The 24564-nt window shown below is 44.7% G+C and overlaps 7 protein-coding genes across 7 annotated transcripts; 3 read left to right on the forward strand and 4 right to left on the reverse strand.

Annotated features, from left to right (window-relative positions):
* The first annotated feature begins 11 nt into the window (after window positions 1-11).
* Window positions 12-2261, forward strand: BCIN_10g02790 (hypothetical protein). The gene is made up of 2 exons (XM_001556909.2): window positions 12-380; window positions 455-2261. Exons 1-2 carry the CDS (start codon window positions 309-311, stop codon window positions 2135-2137), a joined length of 1755 nt encoding a protein of 584 aa, XP_001556959.1. The 5' UTR covers window positions 12-308; the 3' UTR covers window positions 2138-2261.
* Window positions 2262-2710: 449 nt separating this feature from the next.
* On the forward strand, window positions 2711-4526 carry BCIN_10g02800 (hypothetical protein). Its single transcript, XM_001556908.2, has 3 exons — window positions 2711-2993; window positions 3055-3237; window positions 3287-4526. Exons 1-3 carry the CDS (start codon window positions 2772-2774, stop codon window positions 4106-4108), a joined length of 1227 nt encoding a protein of 408 aa, XP_001556958.1. The 5' UTR covers window positions 2711-2771; the 3' UTR covers window positions 4109-4526.
* A 66-nt stretch (window positions 4527-4592) lies between these two features.
* Window positions 4593-11324, reverse strand: Bcyta7. The gene is made up of 3 exons (XM_024695521.1): window positions 7501-11324; window positions 7164-7436; window positions 4593-7112 (listed from the first exon to the last, which is right to left on the reverse strand). The coding sequence occupies exons 1-3, from the start codon at window positions 10510-10512 to the stop codon at window positions 5307-5309; spliced, it is 5091 nt and encodes a 1696-aa protein (XP_024551315.1). The 5' UTR covers window positions 10513-11324; the 3' UTR covers window positions 4593-5306.
* A 37-nt stretch (window positions 11325-11361) lies between these two features.
* Window positions 11362-12980, reverse strand: BCIN_10g02820 (hypothetical protein). The gene is made up of 4 exons (XM_024695522.1): window positions 12779-12980; window positions 12606-12684; window positions 12347-12515; window positions 11362-12257 (listed from the first exon to the last, which is right to left on the reverse strand). Exons 1-4 carry the CDS (start codon window positions 12810-12812, stop codon window positions 11838-11840), a joined length of 702 nt encoding a protein of 233 aa, XP_024551316.1. The 5' UTR covers window positions 12813-12980; the 3' UTR covers window positions 11362-11837.
* A 27-nt stretch (window positions 12981-13007) lies between these two features.
* BCIN_10g02830 (hypothetical protein) lies at window positions 13008-14979 on the forward strand. Its single transcript, XM_001556905.2, has 2 exons — window positions 13008-13284; window positions 13337-14979. The coding sequence occupies exons 1-2, from the start codon at window positions 13194-13196 to the stop codon at window positions 14188-14190; spliced, it is 945 nt and encodes a 314-aa protein (XP_001556955.1). The 5' UTR covers window positions 13008-13193; the 3' UTR covers window positions 14191-14979.
* Window positions 14980-15098: 119 nt separating this feature from the next.
* On the reverse strand, window positions 15099-17671 carry BCIN_10g02840 (hypothetical protein). The gene is made up of 2 exons (XM_024695523.1): window positions 17180-17671; window positions 15099-17106 (listed from the first exon to the last, which is right to left on the reverse strand). Exons 1-2 carry the CDS (start codon window positions 17354-17356, stop codon window positions 15490-15492), a joined length of 1794 nt encoding a protein of 597 aa, XP_024551317.1. The 5' UTR covers window positions 17357-17671; the 3' UTR covers window positions 15099-15489.
* A 138-nt stretch (window positions 17672-17809) lies between these two features.
* Bcbni4 lies at window positions 17810-22507 on the reverse strand. The gene is made up of 5 exons (XM_024695524.1): window positions 21714-22507; window positions 20408-21584; window positions 19197-20253; window positions 18742-19142; window positions 17810-18692 (listed from the first exon to the last, which is right to left on the reverse strand). The coding sequence occupies exons 2-5, from the start codon at window positions 21470-21472 to the stop codon at window positions 18645-18647; spliced, it is 2571 nt and encodes an 856-aa protein (XP_024551318.1). The 5' UTR covers window positions 21473-21584; window positions 21714-22507; the 3' UTR covers window positions 17810-18644.
* Between the last annotated feature and the right edge of the window lie 2057 nt (window positions 22508-24564).

The following is a 24564-nucleotide window of genomic DNA, read 5'->3' on the forward strand; positions in this document are numbered from 1 at the left end:
AATGATTTATTGACATATACAGTTGCTATGGTATGTCATTATGAAGATTTCTCAAGATACGGTCATAATGCACGCATTCAATAGCCGTACTTGGAAGCAGTAAGCAATATGCAGCAGTAGATCGCCCATTCTCTATGTATATAAGAGCCATGCAGGAACTAAACCCAACTTCCTCTTTCTCACAGTATTTTTGACACCAGCTCATCGACAACAGTTCATCGACAACAGTTCATCGGTACCAACATATCGAGATCACCATTTCGACATCGGTACTTTAATCACTAAATACCACGTTAAATCTCCACACCATGACTTTCCTCTGCTGTTCTACCAATAAGAAAGTCAAGGACACAAAATCCTCAATTCAAGAAGATATGAGAGTAAGTACCATCTCAAACTTGGCACAAAATCACAAATTTCCAATTTACCAATACTAACCTTTTTCCCAATCCAGAGACCACTCGTCCTTCTTAGTCAAAACATTAGCCGCGCCAATCACCCTACTGAGAGACCCAGCTCTGACATAACCGACGAATCTAAGAAAGCCATATCTGCATTGATAAACCAACATGAGCAAGCAAAGACTGAACTCGAGAACCACAAATCATCCGAGTCAAGAATGAAGAATGAAGTCGAAGAGCTGCGCACACAGATCCAAGAGCTCCATGATACCGTCAAACATGACCAAGATGATCTGAGGGAATTGAACCGACTCATAGAGGGGGGCGTTCAAGAATCCTCTGCTACTTCCGATACACAGGAAGCTCTTCTTGAAAAGCTAATCGCCAGAGAAGCTGTCATCGATCGAGAAATCTTCAATCTCCGGGACGATAAAGTCATTGCGAGAGCCGAACTATGGTTTTCCGCTGTAGGAAAAGTAGACGAGTCAATCGCGCATCCTGATCAAGCTAGCCGAGACAGGAGCCTAGCAATGCGCAAGGAAATGTACATTAGGACCAAACGTTCTATTGCTCATGAGACAAAAGCTGCGTTTATATCAGCAAAAGAGGATATCCACAAGCAGAAACTCGAAATATCGCGCGATGACAGTGTAGAAGGACATGTACCACTTGCGCCTCCTTCTCCTATCTCCATGGATAGCGATCAAATCTCATTTGTAGCAGGAAGTTCACTTGGTGATCCTTTCGTCGAGAATGCTCTACAAAACCGAGATACCTCTTGGGGTACAATCAATATCGACGGAGCAGATTCCTCCATTGTACTGAGCCAAACCTTTGATGAGGATAACCAGGCAGTTGCAGACAGTCATAGGGCAACAATTGAAGAGAATCAATCCCTCAAACTTCAAATCCAAACTACTGAGCGGAAACTCCAAGAATGGGAGGGAAATTTCGATCGCTTTAAACTCGAAACCCGAGCCACTATTGAGAGACTAGCTTCCGAGGTCTCGCTTAGTGAAGAGGCTCTTGAGGCTTATAGAAACGTTATGGAAGACGCCGATGAAGCTCGTGGGCAACTAGAACATGATCTAGCACAGATAGAAGAAGATAAAGCCCGTCTTTGTGTTATAGTTGAAGAAGTTGGTCTTCCTATATTAGCACGAAATGCAGAGAACATGAAGAGAATCAAGCGCGATGGCGTTTTTACATCACTCGGTATCAGTCATATTCCATTCAACGAACTCCTTGTGCACAACGGAAACTATGCCGCAACTGGAGGTCACATCGATGCACATTTTGCATCTATGCTTTTGTGCGAGCAGGAAGTTGTGAGTGGCCCTGTCATCAGTCACGAAATGTTTCTCAACATTTATGGCGTTTCTGTTGGTGAATACCGTCACTTGTATAAAGTGTCGGACAGACTGGACGAGATGTTCAATATGCATGCAATGCTTGTTGAATCTGGTTCTTTTACTGAAAAGACACTCTCTGAGACTCGAGACTCTTTGTTTCAGAATTTGTTCACGCAGGGTTTGCTTCAATTCGAAACAATTGACGCACTTGACATGGCAGAGAAAGGTCGTATCTTCGATGGGCAGGATGGGGAGGACCAAATTCAAACATTCAATGAAATGTTAGATATTGTGAAGGATATCAAGCGAATGCAGAGCGATGCAAAATTGGAATCGGTTTCTGAGCAATCGATTTCGGAGCAATCGGTTTCTGATCCTGACTAAACCAATCTGCATATATCATGAGATCTATGTAGATTCTTTCGAACGCTGTTGAGTCTCTCGTCTAACTCTGGTTGGGGAAATAAAGCATGAAAGCTAGTACTAGCAAAATAATAATACAAGGTCATCCAGAATAATAGCAACACTTGATTACAATGCGCATATTTTCCAGAAACGTGAATGTTTCAATTGTAATAATAAGTGAATATTCTTCGAATTATCTGATTACCTACTTGAAGCTGGGACCGCAAGGCTGTTGAACCAAGTGAGAGTGTGCCATGTCCTCCTATCCTATGTAAATGACTTTGTTTTTAACAATTAACGAAAGATCTAGAAGTAATAGGCAACGACACAGTAAAAAAAATCCAGAATTACTACAAATTTCCAGCTATTATCCAACTAAGTGATGTTTCAGCTTCTCCTTCAACTTCAAGAGGACCAGCGCCTCTTCTCTGGCTACAATGATATATACAGATACTCTCTAAAAGAATTCTCGCTTAGAATTTTTTTGGAACTATATCCCACACGCGACTTTGTAACCAAAACAAACTTTCCTTTCCTCCCACAACAACTTCTGCTTACTTTTCATTTTCCTAAAATCTTTGATTCTCGGGATTCAGCGTGTCATTCCGCGACCATGGGCGCTCAAGTTATTCCACCAGAGACTACCAGTACCGCTCTTGTAGTGAGCAAGCCTCAAAACACAAATGGTCCTAGAGTGAAAGATCTTATTCTGATGTTTGAAAAGCTTGGAAAAGAAATCATCTATCTTTGCGAAAGGAAGCACGAGGAGAATATTCAAAGAGCTCTTCCCGAGAAGGAGAGGGCTTTCACTGATTATCTTTCATCGAAATTTTCTGTAAGTGAAAGTCATCATTTTCTTTCAAAGTTTTGCCCTATCCACTAACAGCCTTGGTTAGGAAATTGCCGACAATGCCAATGTGAAGATTCAAGAAATGATCGCCGAACTGGGTCTCGATCTGCCACTGGAGAAACCGAGAGAGATCTCTGTTACACATATTGATGAAAACAATCAAAAGTTCATTACCGCAGAAAGGGAGATTAATGCCATCCAGAAGGAACATTTGAGGAGGAATTTCGACGTGAGAAATGATAAAGCTCCACGAGATAAACAAGGCTAACTTTTACAAGGAATTTAATCTTGGAGTTTCTACCATTCTTGAAATTTCCGCTATTGAGACAGCACCCTCATTCATCCAACTTGCAGAGAGCCCGGATGACACAGTCGAAATTGCGCATAGTCATGAAGAAAATTGCTCTCTCAAGAAAGCACTTGAAGACTCAAGACAAACTCTGGTCAAATTGAAAGCTGAAAAAGAGGATGAAAATGACGTTCTCAAAAGACAAATTCAACATTACAAAGTGATCGCGAAGTCTTGTTCTCGTGTCCGTCGCGGATTCTACAATTCTGGACGCCGTTTCTACCAAGATGGTGAATTCCATAACGTCGAAGGCCGCGCTCCAGCCCTGAGAGAGGTGAACGATCGTCGGAATGATGCATGTCATAGAGGAGACATCGCGACCGATTATGCGCTGTTCAAGGTTGATCTGGATCATACTGGTTGGAATGTCACAGGCCAGTATTATGTTGATTTTACCAATTCGTATCACGTCACACCTCACGAATGGGGAAAGATTTACTCAGTCTCCAGATCTGATCCCCACCCGGTTCTTATTGAGGTCTTGAACATGAACGCAACCTTATATCACTGCTACTCCAACACGAAGTACAGCCATTGCAAAGCGGATGACGACCATTTCAACGAACAATTCGCAAAGCTTTTCGCTAAATTCAAGCACCTGTTGGAAAAGATAGACCATTCACAAGCGATCGACCGATACAAATACCTGGTGATTTTTATCAAGAATGCCGCGAAAGAGCGGAAGGTTATGGAGGAAATAGTTGGAAAAACTATTGCACGCGAGAGAGCTCGGAACTTCAATCGAGCCTGATCAATTTTTTCACGTAGGCTTTGAAGAATGAGTCGATAGAACACAGAAGGCTTTTAATTATCGATGACAATATTTTTTAGATGGTGGAAGTTACTCGGCACAAAGCTGGCATGCTTTTTTTTCTTCTTTTGTTTAAATGGATAGTCCCTAGTTCCTGGAACCAAACCATTCATTGCAGCGAACGTACAGACGGCATGCGTTTTACCACATTAACTTGTACCGAATTAGTTTAATACGAAACAGAAAATCGAAATTCATTCAAAATGAAACTGCAGAATATTAAGGAAGCCCGACTTCCAAACATAGACACACGCATGCATCAACCGTGACTATTGCCACGGCGATGAATTCAGGATCTCTGGTACCCTAGATCGGACTTGCCTTCAGATGTACATCGAAAAGTCAATCCTTCTGCTCATCAATCCCTCCAATCTCCTCTCACCACTTCCCCTATAATCCCATCTCCCATTAAAACATATATACATGCACACACAGCAATAACAAATTCAATTCTATTCAATATCACTACCCACTACCCAAAATATAATAAAATTTGTTCCTCCTTCTCCTCCCACAGACTCCCCACACATCTACTCAAACATAATCTCTAATCTATTTTATCCTCAATTTCTTATTCATTCATTCATTCATTTATACCCAGGTACTTATTATGTTTATCGTACCTTCTACCTCTTCGACCTCAACAATAAATATATTTTAACTATATAACCTAGACCTATCCCACTTTCCCCTCCTTACTCGTTTTTTTATTACAGCAAATAGGTACACCTCACTGATAGACCCACTCTGCGTTCCGGTCACTTACGCTTAGCTGATGAACGCTAAATATACTGCTAATGGATAGATAGATAGATGATATTCAAAGGAAGGCTTTAGATTATATTCTCCTAGTCACAAATACAGAACAAGATCGTATATGATATACCAAACAATGAGTACCGTAAAACATAATCATCTATCATACGAAAGTAATACACATAGACAAACACGCACGCTTCAGCCCTCACAACCTTAGGATAGCTTATACAACAAAATACATCTCCTTATGCTATCAATTGTTTGCTCAAGCAGCCTGTAATGATAATAAGACCTACTGAACGCCATGCTTAATTTTCAATGCATCCAGCCTCTCAATATTCCAAACGATCCCTCGTCGCTATTTTCCGGTATAACGCTCCTACTGAGTCGAACGAGGCGAATCCGGGTCTTCTTGACTTGGTTTGCCAACCTTTTGCATTGCCTCGATATCCAATATTGTATCATTGAATACTCTGGTCAATCCGACACAAATTGTACTTCTGTTCCACTCCCCTCTCATCTTCCATATATAGTCCATTAACTCACGATATATTTGTTCCAATTGTTCAATTGAACAACCACTTGATCCGTCGGTAAGTTTGTCCAGTAATTCATTCGCAAGAAATTCATTAAAGATGTATGTCTTTTGAGAAGATGATTGCGTAGAGCTGGCTTCAATAAGCGAATCGTCCGTCACGCCGTTATCTTGGGAATTTCGTGAAGGAGCATTGAAGGGTGGGACAGGCGGTTTATCTTGTGAATTGCGTGTACTTGGCGTCTGAGATGGAAACCCGAGATGACCGCGCGCAAGGGCATGAGCTTGTGAATGAAGCCATTCATCATTGCTACTTCTTTCTCCCTCAGCTACATTTGTGTTTTGCGTACTTGGGTTCTGTGAGTACCTCTGTGTGTCCAAAAGATCAGCATCGTGTCTCTGCCCATCTATCGGACTCGAGGCGCCAGGGCGAGTCCCATTTGTAGCCTGTGTACTCCAATTTGCCGAGGTTCTCTTTGAAGTCGTTCCATCCGATGTTTTCTTTCCGGAACTTGTTGGAGAAGCATTGTTCATCAGTGCGCTTATGGGTGTGTCATGTGAAATTTCCTGCCAACCAGACCGCTGAGAATTGAATCCAGTAGCAACATTCGACATGCTCGATGGTGCCATTGCTGATTTCGGTGGCCATTGCTGACGCGGTAGAGCAGGAGAACTCTGGGAATAATCCGAGGCGTTGTCGTTTGTCCCACTCATCAAAGAATCTTCGCCACTTGCTCGAGACGGAACAGAAGATCCGTTGATGAAAGATCGTTGGATGGTGGTATTCTGCTCAATGCTTCCTTGAGTGATATCGGGGTTGAATGCTTGGAAAGGTGGAACAGCAGAACCAGGGCGTCTACCAGGGATAACTTGGTTCAAGTTTATTGCTCCAGAAGAATTGGATCCCAAGCCGAATTCCTCCGAGAAAATATCCGAACGCACTAGATCTGTCCCGACGATCCCTTGAGCCTTCTTTCCATATTTTAACTTTATTTCCTTGGCTCGTTGTAGCTGGCGCTGGTGTAAATTCTCACAATCTGCGAACTTAGGATCTTGCTCGTACGCGTAAAGGTCAACTTCAACATTAGCAAGCATTTCCTTAGCCCTCAGCAAACGATCTTTGTCGCCAATAGCTTTGGAATCTCTAACAAGAGTTTTAATATCGAATACGAAATCCTTTGGTCGAGCGTAAAAACCATTAACTAATCGCTCCTCGATCGTAGTGGTATCTAAATTGTAATATATCTTTCCACTCGCAGTTTCACGAAGACATTTGTGTCCTTTTTTGTCAAGAGCCAACTCAAATGGTCGGAATTGAGGTATGTCTGGTTGGACGTAGTTGGGATCTTGCTCATCAAAAAGGTATTGGAACTGACTGTTCTGAAGAACTGGCGTTCGGAACTTCCTGTACTTTCTATGGATTTGATCCATGATGGGTTGAATTTGTACCTTTAAAAGATTCAATATGTGGAGATCAGCCTTCAATCGTGCCTTGATTTCCTCTTTGGAAGGTCCTTTTGGTGGCGGTGGTGGTGGGGCCAGCTCGAGCGGTTCAAGCTTACGCTTCTTACGATTGGCTGGGTCAGGAAATTCGTTTGGTGTTTTGCTCAAATACGAAATAATGGTCTGAAAGAATTCCTTTCTTAACTCCTGTGGATTTTGTTAATGGTTTGCTAACAACAGCCATACAATTCTACTTACATTCCGTGGTCGATTGATTGTGAAGCGATTACGTCTTGAAAAGCCAAATATATCACGCAGCATATTTGGATTATGCTCATCCGAACCAGTGTTTGTTATACCGAGAACTAAAACAGGATCTGAAGATGGGATCGCATTGAGCAAGCCCAGGAATGTGGTAATCACATTTTCTGGAAGAGTGCGATACCAAGTATCAATAGCTGGCAGATAAATAACACTTGGTTTATGGCGTTTGACTTCTGCAAATAATTGAACGATAGCTGTCTCCGCGGACTAATTTTACGTCAGCATACAAATCAAAAAAAAAATCAAAAAAACAATGGAAATGAATACATACCCTAGTCGAATCCAGATATATAGTTGGAAGGTCAAAACTCTGAACATGTAGTCCCTCGAAATGGTTCAACAAAGCACCCCCAATGTATGCTTGTCCCATGCCAGGCTCACCGTCAATGAGTAATCTTGGGCGGAATACTCGTGACTTCTCAAATTCCTGTGCCATTTCTTCTCTACTAAATCCTCCATCCTCGTCTTCGTATTGTTCATACATTGCTTCCTCCAAGGCAGTTGTCTTCTTTTTAATGGGAATTAAATTATCAACAATGTCTTCGATGGATTTGAGTTGGTCTCGAAGGAGAGGCTCAACATTCTTCGGCAATGGTTTGGCTCCCGAAGAAGTTGAACGCTCAGATGATGGTACAATCTTCTTGACTGAGATCATGAAATCCTTGGCCGTGACCTTAATTTTCGAGGTGTCCACCTTGAGCTTATCGTTAGAAGAATAGATTTGAGGATATGAACGTTGGATCGAATTGAGAGCAGCTTGCGTACACAAAGCACGAAGATCAGCACCACCGTATCCCTTAGTAACTTGAGCTAAAGAAGTCTTGAAATTATCATCAATACCCCAATCTTTTGTATGGATGTTGATGATTGATTTTCGACCCTCGATATCAGGCAATGGAAAATAGAATTCTCGATCGAATCTACCTGGTCTTCTTAAGGCTGGGTCAATGTTATCGGGTCTGTTTGTTGCTCCAATAACGATGACTTGTCCTCGACCATCCATACCATCCATAAGTGCCAAAAGCGTAGAAACAATAGAAGCATGAATCTGCTCTTGCTTACTTGATCGAACGGGGGCGAGACCATCGATTTCATCAAAGAAAATGATACTTGGCTGTGTTCTCCTCGCCTCTTCGAATAACAATCGAAGCTGTCTCTCGGCTTCACCGACCCATTTACTTAATGCATCAGCACCTTTCCGCATATAGAATGTGACTTTCTGTCCACCTGATCCCACGGTCGCTGCTAGAGCCCTTGCCAATAGTGTTTTACCAGTACCAGGAGGACCATGAAATAGCACACCACGGGGAGGTGTTACGTGGAATTTCTGGAAAAGTTCAGGATACAATAAGGGCATTTGTACCATTTCCTTAAGTTGTTCAATATGCCCTTCGAGGCCACCGACTTTGCTAAAATCAACGTCTTGATCGACGCCGAGAGGGTCTGCATCTGCAAGGGCTTTCTGGCTTTTGACTTTTCCAACTTGTGCACCAACGCCGGCTGGAGTTTGATCGAGTTGATTTGCTTGTGGCATGAATGGGAGCAATCCATGCCTTGCAGAGGTGGGTGTCATCGCGACACCTGGAGCAGTTGGATGTTGCATATTCTCATCATCGCTATCATCCGAATCAGCGCCAATAGCTCCGCTGCCCCACGGGCCACCAATGAGGGGAGCTGGTCCAATTCCACCTCCAAAAGGACCATAAGTTGCATGTAAGTTATGTTCCCATGGTTTACTTGCACCACCACGAACGGCACGACCTCTAGCAGAAGGGGCTGGCGCCGACTCTTCTAAATCATCATCCTGGGCATATATCTGATCCATTGGCTTGATTGTATAGTCCACTTGTTTCCGTTCACGGCGGCCTTTTGGCTCATAGGCAATTTCCGGTTCGTGATTGCGGCGTCTTCGAGATGGTCTGAGTTCTTGAAGCTCATCTGCCAATTCTTCTGCATCTAGCTCATCTTCCTCGTCCGATATATTACCACGTCTGCGAGAAGTACTCTTCGATTTTGCTCGCCTTGCATTCCTCCCAGGTCTTGATGAGCTCGAGTACTCGCCATCGTCATCTCCTCCCTTCTTCGGCGAGGCATCAGATCCGGACATCTCTTCCTCGGAAGCTTCACCTTCAGGTGTAAAGTCACTACCATCATCTTTATTTCTCTTCGAACCTCGAGTTCTTAGGCGTCGAGAACCAGCAGCTAAATCTTCGGTCGTTTCAACTACTTCTGTTGCTTCCTGTCCCGCATTACTTGACCTGGAGGCTCTTGCACGAGTTCTAGTGACTGGTTCGTCATCATCATCGTCATCATGGGCGACTGGTTGTTCTACTAGCGCATCAACGGCGAGTTCGTCCACCATATCATCATCGGCCGGTGCACTAGCAGGAGGATTGAGTGACTCGGTATTGTCATCCTCTCCATCGTCAGTTCCAATTATCTCAGGCTGTGGTTGCATTATTATATCCTCGTCCTCGCCTTCAGCATCTAGCTGCGGGTCTTCATATGAGCTTGTCTCGTGTGTCTCTTCTTTGATAGTAGCGGCCGCAGGTTGTTTGAGACCTTTCGCTCCTCTACTGGCTCTCATGCGACCGATCGGTTCAGGTGATCTCGAAGCCCGAATTACGTGTCTTCCAGAATTTGATAATGAAGGGAAATCTTCACCTTCCTCGGTACGAGCGCGAGTGCTTCTTCGAAGTCCAGCCGATGTAGGTTCTGCGCTTGCTCGAGTTCTTGCGGCACTTCCTGCCCTTGTATTTCGAGCAGGCGTGTTCCCAGTTGGCATCTTGAGTTTGAGCAGAAACGATTTCTTTTCCGATGCTTTTTCCACTGACTTGTTGCGCTTCGAAATGGGTTCTACTATCTCATCTTCGTCCTCCTCATCATTATCTACCACGCGCGTTCGCTTATTCGATTTCTTTGGACGAACTTCTTCTTCCTCGGATTCCTGGATCAAATCTTCCTCGCTTTCACTCTCTTCGTAAGTGACGGCTTTTTTCGCAGCCTTTCGCACAGCTCTTCCGGTCTTTTCATTCATTTCAAAGTCCTCTTCCTCTTCTTCTGATTCTATAAAAGATTCTTCCGACACACTTTCATCCTCGTCATCAATGTCTGAATCTCTATATTTAGTCTTCTTTCGTGGGCCTCCTTTCTTCTGCGGCTGGGACCTAGACTTCTTCGGGGACTTTCGTGACGGAGCGGCTTCGGTAGGAGAGAAATCGTCGTCGTTCGAGTCGGACTTATTAGGGTCAAAGGTTTCGAATTTGCGGTACTTCGCTGGCATAGCGGTGGACCAATATTAAATGAAGCTTCGAATTCGAGAGGGAACCGTAGAGAAATGGCTTAGAGCGATGGTGATTCGACGGAATTCACTGTTTGTTAAAACATGGATAGTTTCGCGCGCTGTGGTAAATAAAGTTCCAAGTAATGTTCAGTTAATGTTGAACCACAAACAACAAGATTGATTGGAGTGAGGATCCAATCTTGAAACGATGAATGAATGATGAATGAACTTCCCTATGAAGTTATTCTCATGGAATTATGATGAATGAATTGATATCTTTCTTGGGTTAATGTTGACATCTTGAGGGGGAGCTGATTGATTTCTCACCAAGCGCGTTTGGATCCCAAGGCGGTCGCTTAGCTAACCACGCTAATAAAGCGCCACACCAAAAAAGTGACCGGAGCCACCAATATGCGAAAATCATGGGGGGATCCATCTTTGAACCACTTGGAATGGAAAATTGATTTGCATCTTCTCAACCCGGTTTCATCAACCACCACGCTCTCAACGTGTATGTCGATAGGAAACTTCTCTGCTGCTGCAAAATGAGATGTTCGAGATTTATAAGTAACATCGGGATAAGATGAAATCGGGTGGGAAAAAAAGATGATTGATGAAGGAAAAGGACGATGTTTTGTTAAGGGACAGAAGAGAAGTTTGACAAGACTCACTACCGATCGTGATATACAGTAGTTTCCATGCGGCTTAAAAGCTTATCTCGATTGGAGAACTGGTACCTTTTGGACCCCTTATTTTGGAAAGTATGGGGAAAACACGTGAGGCTTCTCGTGTCTTTATCACGTGATTACATTCATGAAGGGAATATTTGAGTTGTTGGACTTGTGTTTTTGCTACACCACCGATCTTCTATCACTTGAGATTTGAGGCCAAGAATCTAACCATTTGTTGGATATGTGGTTCTCATCATTACGGTATGCATGGGATCCCAATCTCTTGTAGAGCATGGATATAAGCAGAGCTCCTACTGTGTGGATTCTTTCCTTATTACTTCTGTAATTGTTGGAATAACTTCATATCCTCGACCCCATGCTTCCAATATCACCCTGTGAATATTCGCAGTCTTAATATTACGTTTACTTGTGTTACTTCCCTCGCAAGAGTGTATAGACGAGCAAATGGATCTACTTTTTCCCCCTAGAGAATAGTGTAGCTTAAGAACTCATGAAAAGCCATCCATCAAGATTTCCTCCCTCACCGTTCCATAATATCATCTCCTCTTTCTCCCTCCTCCCCACAGACCTTCTCCTCCCAGTTCCATAATACAATTTCCTCCTTCTCCCTCCCTCCCCCTCTCCTTCATCTCCTCACAGCTTCGCCTTCCCCTCCCCTCCCACTGTCGCCCCCCTCACAATCTCCAAATCCCTAAACTCCACCCCCAAAAACATCCACATAAAATGAAATCTATCACTCCCAAAAAACGGTTCTTCCTTTCCTTCCGCATTCCTCACCCACATCCACGGCGCCCCAAATGCACCTTGCTCCAACGCCACTTTCGTATTCTCCAAAAGCTTGTCCTTCCACTCTTTCTCTGTCGCTTTCTGCATAATCTCCTCTACCTCCTTTTCATCGAACGTTCCCAACGCATTCAAGAATTCCTTCAAGATCTCCGGAATCGTGATGTTCTTCTGCGGAGGAACCCACAAAGCGTGAAAGATTTCCAAATATGTTTTCTCAAAGACCTCAACAGAGTATCGAGACTTGATAAAACAGAGTGCTCTTTGAGGCTTCACAGTCCCACGTATCACATTAGCTACCATTGCGATACACACACCCTCAACCGAACATGAAAAAAAACATAAAACACAGAACCTACAAGAAGCGTGACGGGCGGGAAAAATTCCGGCGCTTGTAGATTCGGCAATCCATGATACGCAGTCGTTCTCGCAGAATCGAGTTTACCATATGCTGCCTTTGCAGGAAGAGTCCAAGGGGGTTTGTTTCCCGAGCCGTGATTTATACCCCCGAGGAAGACGGGGATGAGACTTTGGGGGTAGAGTTCGTGTTAGATTTCATTCCCATAGACATACATATGCAACTACCATGACATAAGGATCAAGAAAGAGCAAACTCACTTAACAGTAACACCATGAGAAAGAAGAATTTCCCGATTCTTGCGGAGGTGAACCAAAGCTGCGCAGCTATAGAATGAAGCTTCAAGACGAGATAAGGGGGTTCAATCAGCACGGTAAGATAATGTGGAGAAGAGAACATGGGGAAAGCTTAAGAAGAGGAATTCTACACTTACAGCAATCAAGATAACAATCTATGTGGCCCGGCATGATGAAGATGTCAAAGTTCCAATTGCAATCAAAGTGATCAAGTGTCGTGATTTTGAAGATATTGGCAAAATACTTAAGTTACATACAATCAATACATGCAACCTTACATGTCATACACGTTCAAGTTGTGGGAAACTTTCCCGCTCCAACTTTCATGTGCCTCGGTTCAGGAAGAAGCTCAACCCCGGAATTCTTGATCACTAAACACAAGCATCATTCCATCTCTCACTCCTCGTCAAACAAACCAACTTCATCATTGATCACTAAACCACAACTTTCCACAAGTTCCGAGATATGGATTCCCGAACATATATTGTTCCAAGTGATGGAATATCTTGACACCCATTCAATCAACATTCTCCATCCATACCTAAATCCACCATGACATCTCAAAAGGTAGCACTCGTAATCGGCGCATCTCGAGGAATCGGTCGTCAAATCGCCATTGATCTCGCAAAGGACGGATATGCAGGTGAGCAAACATCCAATTCCCCCCTCATCCCCTCACTAACCAACCAACCTAGTAATCGTATCCGCAAAATCCACCAGCGATGCCTCTACCACCCATCCCTTTCCCCCAAATCCCAATTCCTCCGCCTCAACCATCTCCACCGTCTGTCGAGAGATCCTCGAAGCCGGATTCACCGCCACCGCTATCCCCTGCGATGTCCGCTCCCACGCCTCCATCGCCTCTCTCATATCCCAGACCATATCCACCTACGGACGCATCGACGTTCTCATCTATAATTCCGGCGCTATCTATCATTCCTCGGTGCTCACCACTCCTCTATCCCGCTACATGCTAATGGAATCCATCAATCCCAACGGTCTCTACGCCACGATCCAATCCTGCATTCCGCACTGGAAAGCCCAGGATTGGAACGCCCGGATCGTCGTCATCTGTCCACCCATCTACTCCCGATTTTTCCGCGGCAAGACGGCCTACGCAATGGGGAAAGTAGGAATGAGTGTTCTGGTCCAAGGTCTCGGTATGGATCTGTCCCGTATGGGTTCATCGGGCCAGAATATGGCGATTACGGGTCTCTGGCCCGCGGTTGCTATTGAATCTGCAGCGACTGCGCATTTTTCTTCCGCGGATGAGGATTTGAGACATCCGAGTATATTTTCTGATGCTATTTTATCGATTTTGAAAGCGAAAACTGAGGATGTGAATGGAAGTTTATTTTTGGATGAGGATTATTTGAGGGAGCATGATGGAGTGGGCGATTTTAGTAAATATGCTTTAGTTCCGGGGACGACCCCGAGGAGGATCATGCCGATGAAGTTTCCAGATTTGAGAGTTGAGGAACAAGATGATGAGGGGGTGAGAATGGATAGTGCGAAGAAGGAAAAGAGTGGAAAGTTGAGTAAACTATGAGGGATTGTGTAGTAAGGCAAGTAAGATTTAGACTGTTACATCGATTTTCAGATACCTTTTTTTATTAATATGCGAGCCCCTTGAGTCTTTTGAAGGTCCTTGAATCCCGCAGTTGATTTGAAACCCCAAACACAATCAAATCAATGTCATGACTCCCATTCCTTTCCCTAACATGTATCAATCTATTGATCTATCAATCCATCCATCCATACATACATCCACATATTCCCATCTCACTTTCTCCCACATCTCCCATCATATCCACACCTAACATCTGAGCAATTATACCCACAAGACCCCTATGACTTTTTCACTCCAAGCCGATCTAGCTTCAATCCCCATACCCATACCTATACTCATCTCATCCCTATACTCCCCTCCCAATCCAGATTTAATACCCTCCTTCCAATCCCCATCCACTCTCCCCTCATCTCCCATCTCCCATCCCCAACCCCACCCCCAACCACAGAACTCCACACCTACAAAATCTATCCACCCTCCTCTTTTCATAAAACCATCATCCTCCATCCTCCATCCTCCATCCAACATTCCATCCCATTCCATTCCATACAATCCCCAATTCCCAATCTCCAATCCAATCCCCAATTCCCAATCTCCAATCCAATCCCCAATTCCCAATCTCCAATCCAATCCCCAATCCCCAATCCCCAATCCCCCAAAATCTAAAAAAGTCCAATCAACAGCAATGGCAACAAAAATAGCAGCAGCAGCAGCAGCAACAGTTTAATCAATCAAACATCTAAAATCTTGAATTTAGAAAGGAATCCATACCCCTCTACCCTCTACCCTCTACCCTCTACCCCTTACATCTCTAGCGAACTAATACTCCTGCTCCATCGAAATCCAAAATCCAAAATCCAAAATCCAAAAGCGTAAGGGACAATCAATCACACCACTTACGAACCGACTCGTTTAAATTTCATCGTTCAAAAGGGGGGGTGTAAAAGTTACAACTTACAAACTGTATATCCACCATCTATCATCTCTCGTCTATCAATCAAAATCCGCATTTCATAGAATTCGCCCATTCATTCAGAAACAAATATAATATAAATATAAAGTAAAGGAGAAGATCAGCACTTGATCTCTTCTCTCCTCTTCTTTCCTCTTGCAAGTCTTCCATTCTATTTATTTAATTATCGCCTACCATTTACCTCTAATAAGTGTAGGAGAGTATTCGAGTAATCCTGCTATGCTATGATATGCTATGTATGTCTATATGCGCCTTGCTATGTATGCCACACCTACCCATCCACCTGAATTTTAACAAAATGAATTTTATCCACAAACCAAGCCATCTTTTGGTACTTCTACTGTTTCCATTTCCCCTTTCTTCTCCCCATCCCCCTCGCCCACAGCCTGGACTTCTACCTTCCCTCCCTCCTCAGACCCAGCCCCATTGACTTTCTTCTCCTCCACCACCTTCTTCTCTTCCCCCTTCTCCTCTCCCTTCCCACCCCTCTCTTTTCTACTCAAAGTCAAACTCCCCTTCGCCAAAGCCTCCATAGGCAGTGGTCTCACATAAGCCTGTACCACCCACCACGGCCTCTTACATCTCCTAACCGTTTCCAAACTACTTTCTTCAAATTGCACTTCCCCATTCCCCTCTCCATCACCATTTGTCCCTCCTCTCCCATTGGCCCCCTTCCCACCCCCCTTCATTTTCTCCTCTCTTTCCTTTTCTGCTCTCTCAACTTCTTCCTTATAACTTTCCCCATTAGTTCTCTCATATTCTAAAATACCCTCTTTAACAACCTTCTCCGTCATTTGGAGAACATTTTCAAAGGCTTTTATATCTCCCGCTCTGCTTTTAGCCAATGCATCTCTGATCCCATGATGTTTTGAAACCAATGGTCTGAGTAGTTTAAAACAATGTGGTTGCATGGCCACCAGACTAGGGCTTGTAGTCCTCTCCTTCTTTTCACTCTTTTGTTTCTTTCTCGGTGGACCTTCTTCCTCTTCTTCCTCTACCTCTTCCTTCATCTCTTCTGGTGGATCCGAAGATATGAACAGTGGCTTTCTCTCCGGTGGTGACACTTGCAAAACATATTTATAAATAATGTCCAAGTACCTCCTCAACACAGCATCCATTCTCCAACCCCCCATCTTTCCGTCCAAACTTCTCCAATACTCTCTCCCTTCCTCTCCTGGAGCTGGCGCATCCGAAAAAATCGTTGGATCATACAAATTTCCCTCCGCGCTCATTACACCATCCGCACCTGTCGCTTTCAAACAGTCATCAATATCTTCCCTAGCCAGAATATTTCCATTCACAAAAAGAACCACCTCCTTTGGTAGACTCTCCCTCAAAAACCTCAACATCTCCCAGTTCGCTAATCCAGTTTTATGTCCTTTCATCTCCCTCGTTCTTCCATGTACCGTCAAAATGCTCGCTCCAGCACTGATCACCATCTTTGCATAATCCAGCGTCTTTTCCCTTGTATCCAGTATCCTGATTTTCGCCGTAACAGGCACATCCAATTCCTTATGTAGTGTATTGATCAACCTAAAGATTAATCCCTGGTCCTCTTGCAAAAATGCGCCGTATTTTCCTCTCCGCGCAATTCCCTGCGGACATCCCAGATTCAAATCCACAGCATCACAAAATGGCGCTACAAATTTTGCTCCCTCAAGTAACTCTTTCTCATCATTCGCGCAGAATTGTACGAAAAGAGGCCTATCAAAAGCCGGGTTTCCATCGAGAAATAGCTCCTCCTTTGGAGTAGTCGAAGATGAACCCAGCTGAGAAACCAGCGAGCTTTTCATCGGTTGAAAGTGCGCATCGCGGAACTTTGGAGTTTCGGAAAACATGCGCGCATGAAACATAGGTGAGTATGCCACTAGAGATTTGTTGGATTCAGGGGACATAAAAGAACGGGAGAGCATGCGCCACGCCTGGAAAGATTTCCAATTAGTATAGTATACTAAGACGGAGAGGAGAGTTATGTCGGGTGCTCTGCGAACTTACAAATTCAGATTGGTCGACCATGGGCGCGAGTACGAATTTAGGACTACCGATACTTTCATAAAAAGCACGACCATGAAGTTTTTTGGCTACATTGCTAGAGCCATTGGCAACCTTCTCAGATACAATGGCATCTGGAACTGTAGTCTCACCGACTGGACACCCGTTTGAAGCAGCCATGATTCCTCGAATTTGAAAGGGTAGAAGTTGGCGGGTTCCAGCCCTCAGCCTCGAATGAATGCGATTTATAATAGTAGCCACTATTTATATCGGATCAATCAAGAATACCCTGATCAATACATAAAACTTGCTGGAAGTGATTGACTTGGTAATTGTTTAAGCAAAAAAGTTTTAGCGGGGCAAATATAAAAGGGTATAGACACAAGGCTGTAGACAATTATGCAAGGCTACATTTTTTGTCTTTCTCGAAGCCACCCCCCTGAAACGACACATCTGGATATCATGGGATGAACCCACATCAAAGCTTGAAGTGTCAAGGGAAAATTCTTTAACTACCGGATGGATCAAGTTTCTAAGAGATCCAATCGATGCAGATTCTTCTAGGATCAGGATTGTATCCAAGCTTTTATGTTGACGTGTGCATTCGAGATCTAGAATTTCCAAGGTTTAATCTGGAATTTTAGGTTCATTGGGAAATCTAGAATCTCTACTACGATCTTTAGAACACAAAACTTGGTTTCAGACTTCACCGCGATTCATGCATGTACCGTAATCCTCCCTCAGGTTTCTCTACTTCACACTGATGCTCACTCACAAATTCGTTCTAGACTTTTTGAACTGGCAACGATTGCTTGTATTGTATCATTTGATTACGTAGAATATGCCTTCCCCATTTCTCTCCTATCTTTCCCCCCTTTCTCAAACATAATAACAGACGCTGAAGTACGACGACGAGGTGACGACGAATATAAAATAGACCCTGACCGACCAATGAAGAAAACGAAAATTAGACCATGACATTGCCCGAAGTGCAGATCTCAAAACCCTAGAGATCAAACAAACCCACAGAAACCAACCGAGATCGAAACTTTTGGAGTACGAGTTTGTACTGTCATCCTTGATAGCTAGGAGAAACAAATTACCAGCCTATTGGACAATCGAAACTCTTCTCTTTCTTTCACATCTTCGGAAAGCTTCACAGCACAACATCTCTCATTTCCCAAACTTCTACCGTCGCCTCCCTTAGTAACCCCCTTAATATATCCTCCCTCATCTTCTTCAACATTTATGCTCGAAAAGAGATGGCCAACACCAGTCTATGAAATAATATTGTTTTCGATCAAATCGCTCAGATGTGAATGAACTCCTGTACACCAATAATGCGAAAGACCGTTTGAACGCCCTAAAAGTCTTGAGTGTATGCGTAACTACACAGTTGCCTGCAGTAGCAGAAGAGCTTTGTAAGTCTCGTAACTTGTTTTAAACAAATAGAATAATCGTGGTTTCATTAGAAGAAGTGTGTGTAGATCTTAGAATTCTCATGAACCTCCATTTCCTGTTTTTGATTAGTATGTGTTCAAAAGATTGAATGATAAAGAACGTACCATTTTGAAAGTATTAAGCTCTTCCTTGATTTGTTGGGCGAGCATTGGAGTGAGTCGATTGCAGGTTGCAATTTCACCCCTGCGGTCGTACTCTTGGCTTGGCCAAGTATCGTGGAATTGTATCCGAGGACTGAATGTGGCGTTTCTTTTGATGGCTCCTGAAGGAGTTCCCGGAACACTCTTTGAATCTCCTCCCCTGAACTTGAGCGCAGACATGAAGTAATCCTCTCCTCCCAAAGTGACTGCTTGTTTATGCACTTGGTCATCATTTGGTGTACTTGGGGCAGACGAATTCGGCGAATCGTTGTTGACATTTGGGATTTGTGGTAAGTTGAAGTTTGCTGCTTTCCCATCTGCCGGAAGGATTACCGGTGACGAATTACCAGAACCGGTACCAGAGCCTAATGTTCACGCCATTAGTAAATCATTCACGAGTTTGGTCATTAGCAACCTACGTTTGAGAATTCCCTTCTTAACAGCAGCCAAGACTTCAGCACGCTCCTTCTCACCACCAACGATACTTCTTCTGTTTGAAGAGTTCTCGGTATTGGCACTGCCTAGACGGTCTGTGGACGCTGAACTGATAACTGCAGCATCGAGAGAGTTTCTTTCCAGTCTTGGAAACCCTGTTCCACCAGAAACAGCATCGGCCGCATTGGCGTTCACATTGACCTTCTCTCTTTCTGCCTCAACGTTAACCATCGAGACCTGTGCTTGGCTGGCTTCAGGTACAGCTGCATCAGCTGCAGGGACACCAATGACAGACTTTGGTCTAAAGAGACCAACGAGAGATCTTGTTGATTTCTTCATTCCCTTGCCCATCTTTCGAATCATTACCGAGGCCGAAGAAGCAGTCGATGAGATGGATAAGTTATCAGTCGAACCAGTGAAGAAATTCCCTTGTCCGGAGTAGATATTCGATCCGATACCAGCAGCTTCTTGTTGCTGGGCAATCTTATCTTGCTCTGCTTCTTGCTCAATTTGATATTTTTCTCTTCGTAATTTAGAACGATCCAAAGCATCATTGCCACTCCTGCTCACGAGATGAGTTTCGGCAGATGCCTTTCTTAACTCAGCAGCAGAGCCAAAAGAGAACGCCCTCCTCAATCTCGATGTCTTACTCTTCTTTCCTTCCTTGTCGTTCAATGCAGCCAATTGCTGTGCAGCAGGGCTGATAGCATTTGGACTCGTTGCAGGCTGTGCATTTGTAGATTTGGATTGAGTTGGTTGTAATGCTGCATTGACGGCTGAAGCAAACGAGTCCTTAGACTTAGACGCCGACGAATCGGCACCCATCGTCACCGGCTTCGATAAAGGAGATGGGCTAGAGAGTCTTTTCGAGGCATCGGTCGAGGATGCACGAACTGGAATGTTCACAAGTCGTGGCTGATCATTCTTGGAAGTTGCTTGCTCTTTACCATTGAAGGCATTTGAATTTGCGACGGAAGAAGTCGAAGATTGAGCGGGGCTTCCAGTTGCCATTGATACACTTGTTGCTTCTCGCTTGTCCGACTGAAATAAGTTAGTGTGCTGCCGATTTTAGTGCTTCATCAATATGATTGGTGTGGGTTAAATTGCGGTGACGCCGTATGCACGATAAAGTCCCGTGAACCATGAGTGGGGGGGGGAGTGAGGACTTGATACAAAAAACAATTTGAAGACTTACCGAGTTCGGGCGAGAGTGACCGCTACGAGCGGACTTCATGCTATCGGTACTATCATTCCGTCCGTGAGAAGTTGCTGGGCGTACCGTAACAACTGGTGAACTTCGCAAGGGGTGTTGCCCATGTTGCTCAGGCGGCTGATCAATACGACCACTAGCGTTGTTAACTGGCCTTGACCCCTGCTGTAAAAATCCAGGGCTGGGACTAGCGTTGCTGTTATCGTGAGCATCGATCGTATGTATGCTTCGACGTCGATATCTCTTTGCCTGTTCCGAGGTCGTACGCTGATTCAACTGCAAATCATCAGCAGTTGCGTTTGGTTGGTTTTGTTGTGGCATCTGCAAGTTGAACGCTTGACTGTTGACAGCTTGTGTACTGGCACCATAAAATTGCAAGACATTTGGCATCGTTGAGACCGAAGAGCTAGAGACACCAGCCTGACTACTGTTCGATGAATCGGCACGGCGAATTGCAGGGCGGCGATAGCGATCAGGAGCGGGCTTTGCTGGAGATGCCATAGGAGGAGCTAGGCTTTGACTGTGCGATGTGATGATGGTGGAATGTGGGCGAGCGGCTCTCGTTGCAATTCGAGCCGTAGATGTGATGGCCGTATCATCTCTTGTTCCTGACCTTTGAGAAAGCTCCGATGATGAGGATGAAGATGTGGTTGATACAGATAGAGCAGCAGGGTATCGTGAGCGACCTGGAGCATTCGTCGAGCCTCCTTGTAAGGTAGGGACTATGGGGGCTGATGCTGTTCTCTGTTGTTCTGGCCTTGATTGAGACCCATTTGGTGTTTGTTGGCCTCCTATCGATAGACCGGGTGAACTAGTGAATGCATATGGTGCCATTGGGGCCATCGAACTGTGGCCGCGGTAATTTGACATTGCCATATTGTTGTTGTTCAGGCCATGAAAGTTGTTGCGTTGTTGCGAGTTGACGGGATATTGATGATATGCAGCTTGATTTTGCGAAGGTTGTAAAGTGCCAGAGGCAGAGGATGGTCGAGTTTGAAGCATAGTGACCGTAGTTGTCTGTTGTGGTAACGTCTGAACGAGAGCTGCCATGCTGTGACTTGACTGATTTCGAGGTGGTTGTAAAGCAAACAGCTATGATGCCATCTACAAAAAAGTAATCGTACTCAATATAATTTTCAAGTGAGTAGAGTTTGGGAAAGGACTGTGATGAATAGAATGTTAGCGAATCAAAATCATCTGCATTTCAACATGAAGCAGAGGTACAAAGCCTTAGCCTGAAGGTTACAAGCGCGTTACGGAAGGGAGATTGGGTGAATTGGCGTCGACAAACCTTCAATGAAAAGTAGCAGTCTTGATGTAGTTGCTAGACAAATGAACAATTATTATGAGAGGTGTTGGTTGGAAGGATGAAAAGTCAAGTCGAATGAACGGTTGAGCTTTTCTTAAATTTTATGGGGTGATGAAAGGGTTTGTGGTTTCTGAATCGAAGAAGGAGGTAGGGAGGTCGCCGGCGGCCAGATATTTGGTGGAAGTAGAATCGAACTGCTTTCTCTCGCGTCCTAGGCAGAAAACACTTTTACCGTGAATTCTTGTTGACGCCGGTGTTTATAATTCTATGGAAGCATGGTATGATAAGCTGGTGAATGATATGATGATTGAGTGTCAAAGAGAATCATCTGCCAACCTCAACGAGTATATCCTATTATCTGTGCCGAAACCAGTCTCCTCTCCTTTCTCGAGACCGAATTGGCTCGGCGTTGGTTGCTGGAGCGGCGGGAAAATTCCAGGAATGAAGAGAAGAATGCTTTTCGTTTCACCGGGCGGGCGATTGAGGGTGCAAAATGGAAAGAAAATAAATAGAAACGAAAGACGACAAATAAAAAGATAGAAAAGACCAAGGAGAATGCTGTAGAACGGGAACCGTTGAAGGAGAAATGATGGAAGGTTGTGAGGTTGATGGAATGGGAAGAGATTGGGGGAGGGGATTTGGGATTTGTGATGGGCCCCGAAAACAGCGACAGTGAGTAAGGAGGATGGGGATTTGGGTGGTGGACTGGGTGGTAGTTTGTTTTAGCAAGTATGGTATTGGTATGGCATTGGTATGTACGGAGCACCTTTAATCGCTAGGGACATTTATTATTATTACCTTTCTCTCCCTTGACCTTCACATTTGCATTTGCATTTGCGACTAACGTGACTACCAGTTGCCAGTTGCTACCACGGATTATTATTATCCACGGCGACTCCACCAGCGATGCCCCCTTGGGGTTAGACCGCAAGGATGCGAACCTTGGATCCGTTTGGACGGAAGGAACACTGGCACAAATAGAGCCCCTTGCGGTTTAGCGGCAAACCTGTTGTGCACAGTACGGCAGCCTCTCGCCACGGGGAGAGCCAATCACACGCCGCGCCGTCTGGCTATCTGAAGCTACTTCCCCTTCGGGCCTGCGTCTGGCTGGGGCAACCGATTGGAAATTCAACGATATCCAGGGGTAAATTGGATTTCGGATTCCATGTCCAGGTTGCTGTTCTCATGCTATCAGGCCGATTTCCTCGTATGCTCGTTTCCCTCATCTATCGGCTGCTGGGTGCTCACTCCTTGTGCAGGTCGCAGCGTGGAAGAGCAGATGTGCTCGTACGCGGCAATCATGTCACAGAAGTCAGATCAGTACGGCATAAACATAGCAGAAGATGCCGATGGCGATGGAGACATCGGCCTCGACTGCTGTAGCCTCCATGGCACCTAGTAGAACTTTTCAGGAACAAGCTTTGGGATCTCCCAGAGAAGGACGAATGGGTTGTCACGTGGGGGTGGCTCGACTGGGTACCGTCATGGCTCCAATCTCCAGTCTGCAATCTTCCATGGTCACAAAGCTGGCATTCGACATCGGACCAGTGGAGGAGCCTGCAATATCTTGAGATTCGATACTACAGTGGGCAGGGGCTTCTTGGGGAACTTCAAAGTCCGAAGGGGTGCTGGTCTGGCGTTCACGAAGAGGAATTCATTATATAGAATATTAAAGAATGGCCCGAACATGTCTACTCGCGTCGCCCTCGTTCGTTCAAACGCAAGAAAAATAAGGAAAACATCGTCATGGCCATATGAATTCTCAATATCGTCTACTTTGGTACATATCACTCACCACAACAGGTACACGATCATCGATCACCAGCATCCATTTGTATTAGCACTTGCGCTTGCCCTTCCACTTGCGCCTCCCCTTCCTCTTCCCCTCCCCCTCCCCCTCCACTTGCTCTCACGCGAATACCTCATACGCATCCATCCTACCATGCACACAGGAAGCGTCTCGCACAACGGTGAAATGAGCTCAGTGCCTCTTGATATCCAGCGTGCAGGCCGGACAAACAGGCACAGAGTGTAAGAATTAACTTTTCTTTCCCTTTCTCCATATCATTTCACAAGATTCACATCTAAGATGGTTCTGTTTCGCCCAGGAAAGTGGAACTCCCAAGCACATGGATCCAAATTCATTTATTTTTAGAGTGTCTTGCTCGCTCCCTTGCAAATTGCAGAGGTAATCTTCTCTTCTATCGTGTTCTTTGTGCACAGTAGACGCCTTCGATCATTGATCTGTATCCTCTGCCAAGCTCGTAATGATTGAGATGTGCCTGAAAGGATTTGTGTTCGAGCCAAACGGCGGTTCTGTTAGACGTTTGATCATTTTTGAGCGTTTACATTATGACATCTGCTGGTGCCAGAGCTTTGTGGAAGAAGGAATATACTCTTTCTCACCCCACGTTTCCGCCTTTCCACGAGCCTCGTTTGATTAATCCCAGTCATCCCAGTCATCCAAATCAAAAAAAAAAAATAAAAAAGTTGAATTTAGCAATATTTTACACCAATCGGTTTGGATATCGTCAAGACCCCCAACTATCGTTTGGCTGTAGTGATCGTTGACATTCAAGACTGTTGAGGGAACACGGATGAACTTGCCGCCTCGCTGATGAAATGTTCTCATCTTATGAAATCTCGGGTTCACACTCTTTCTCTCTCTCTTGGTCAGCACAAGGTATCTATCTATCACGCACACCTAACTTATGCCATAAGAGGTGAGATGCAGATTCAGCCAGTCTGGTGGCGTCCAATTTTTACCGAAGTCTGGAGATGGAGAGACTCAAGACTCAGGAGTTGGGTGAAGATCTGTGAGTGGTCAACGGCC

This window comes from Botrytis cinerea, chromosome 10, assembly GCF_000143535.2.
Source record: "Botrytis cinerea B05.10 chromosome 10, complete sequence".
Classification (NCBI taxonomy): Eukaryota; Fungi; Ascomycota; class Leotiomycetes; order Helotiales; family Sclerotiniaceae; genus Botrytis; species Botrytis cinerea.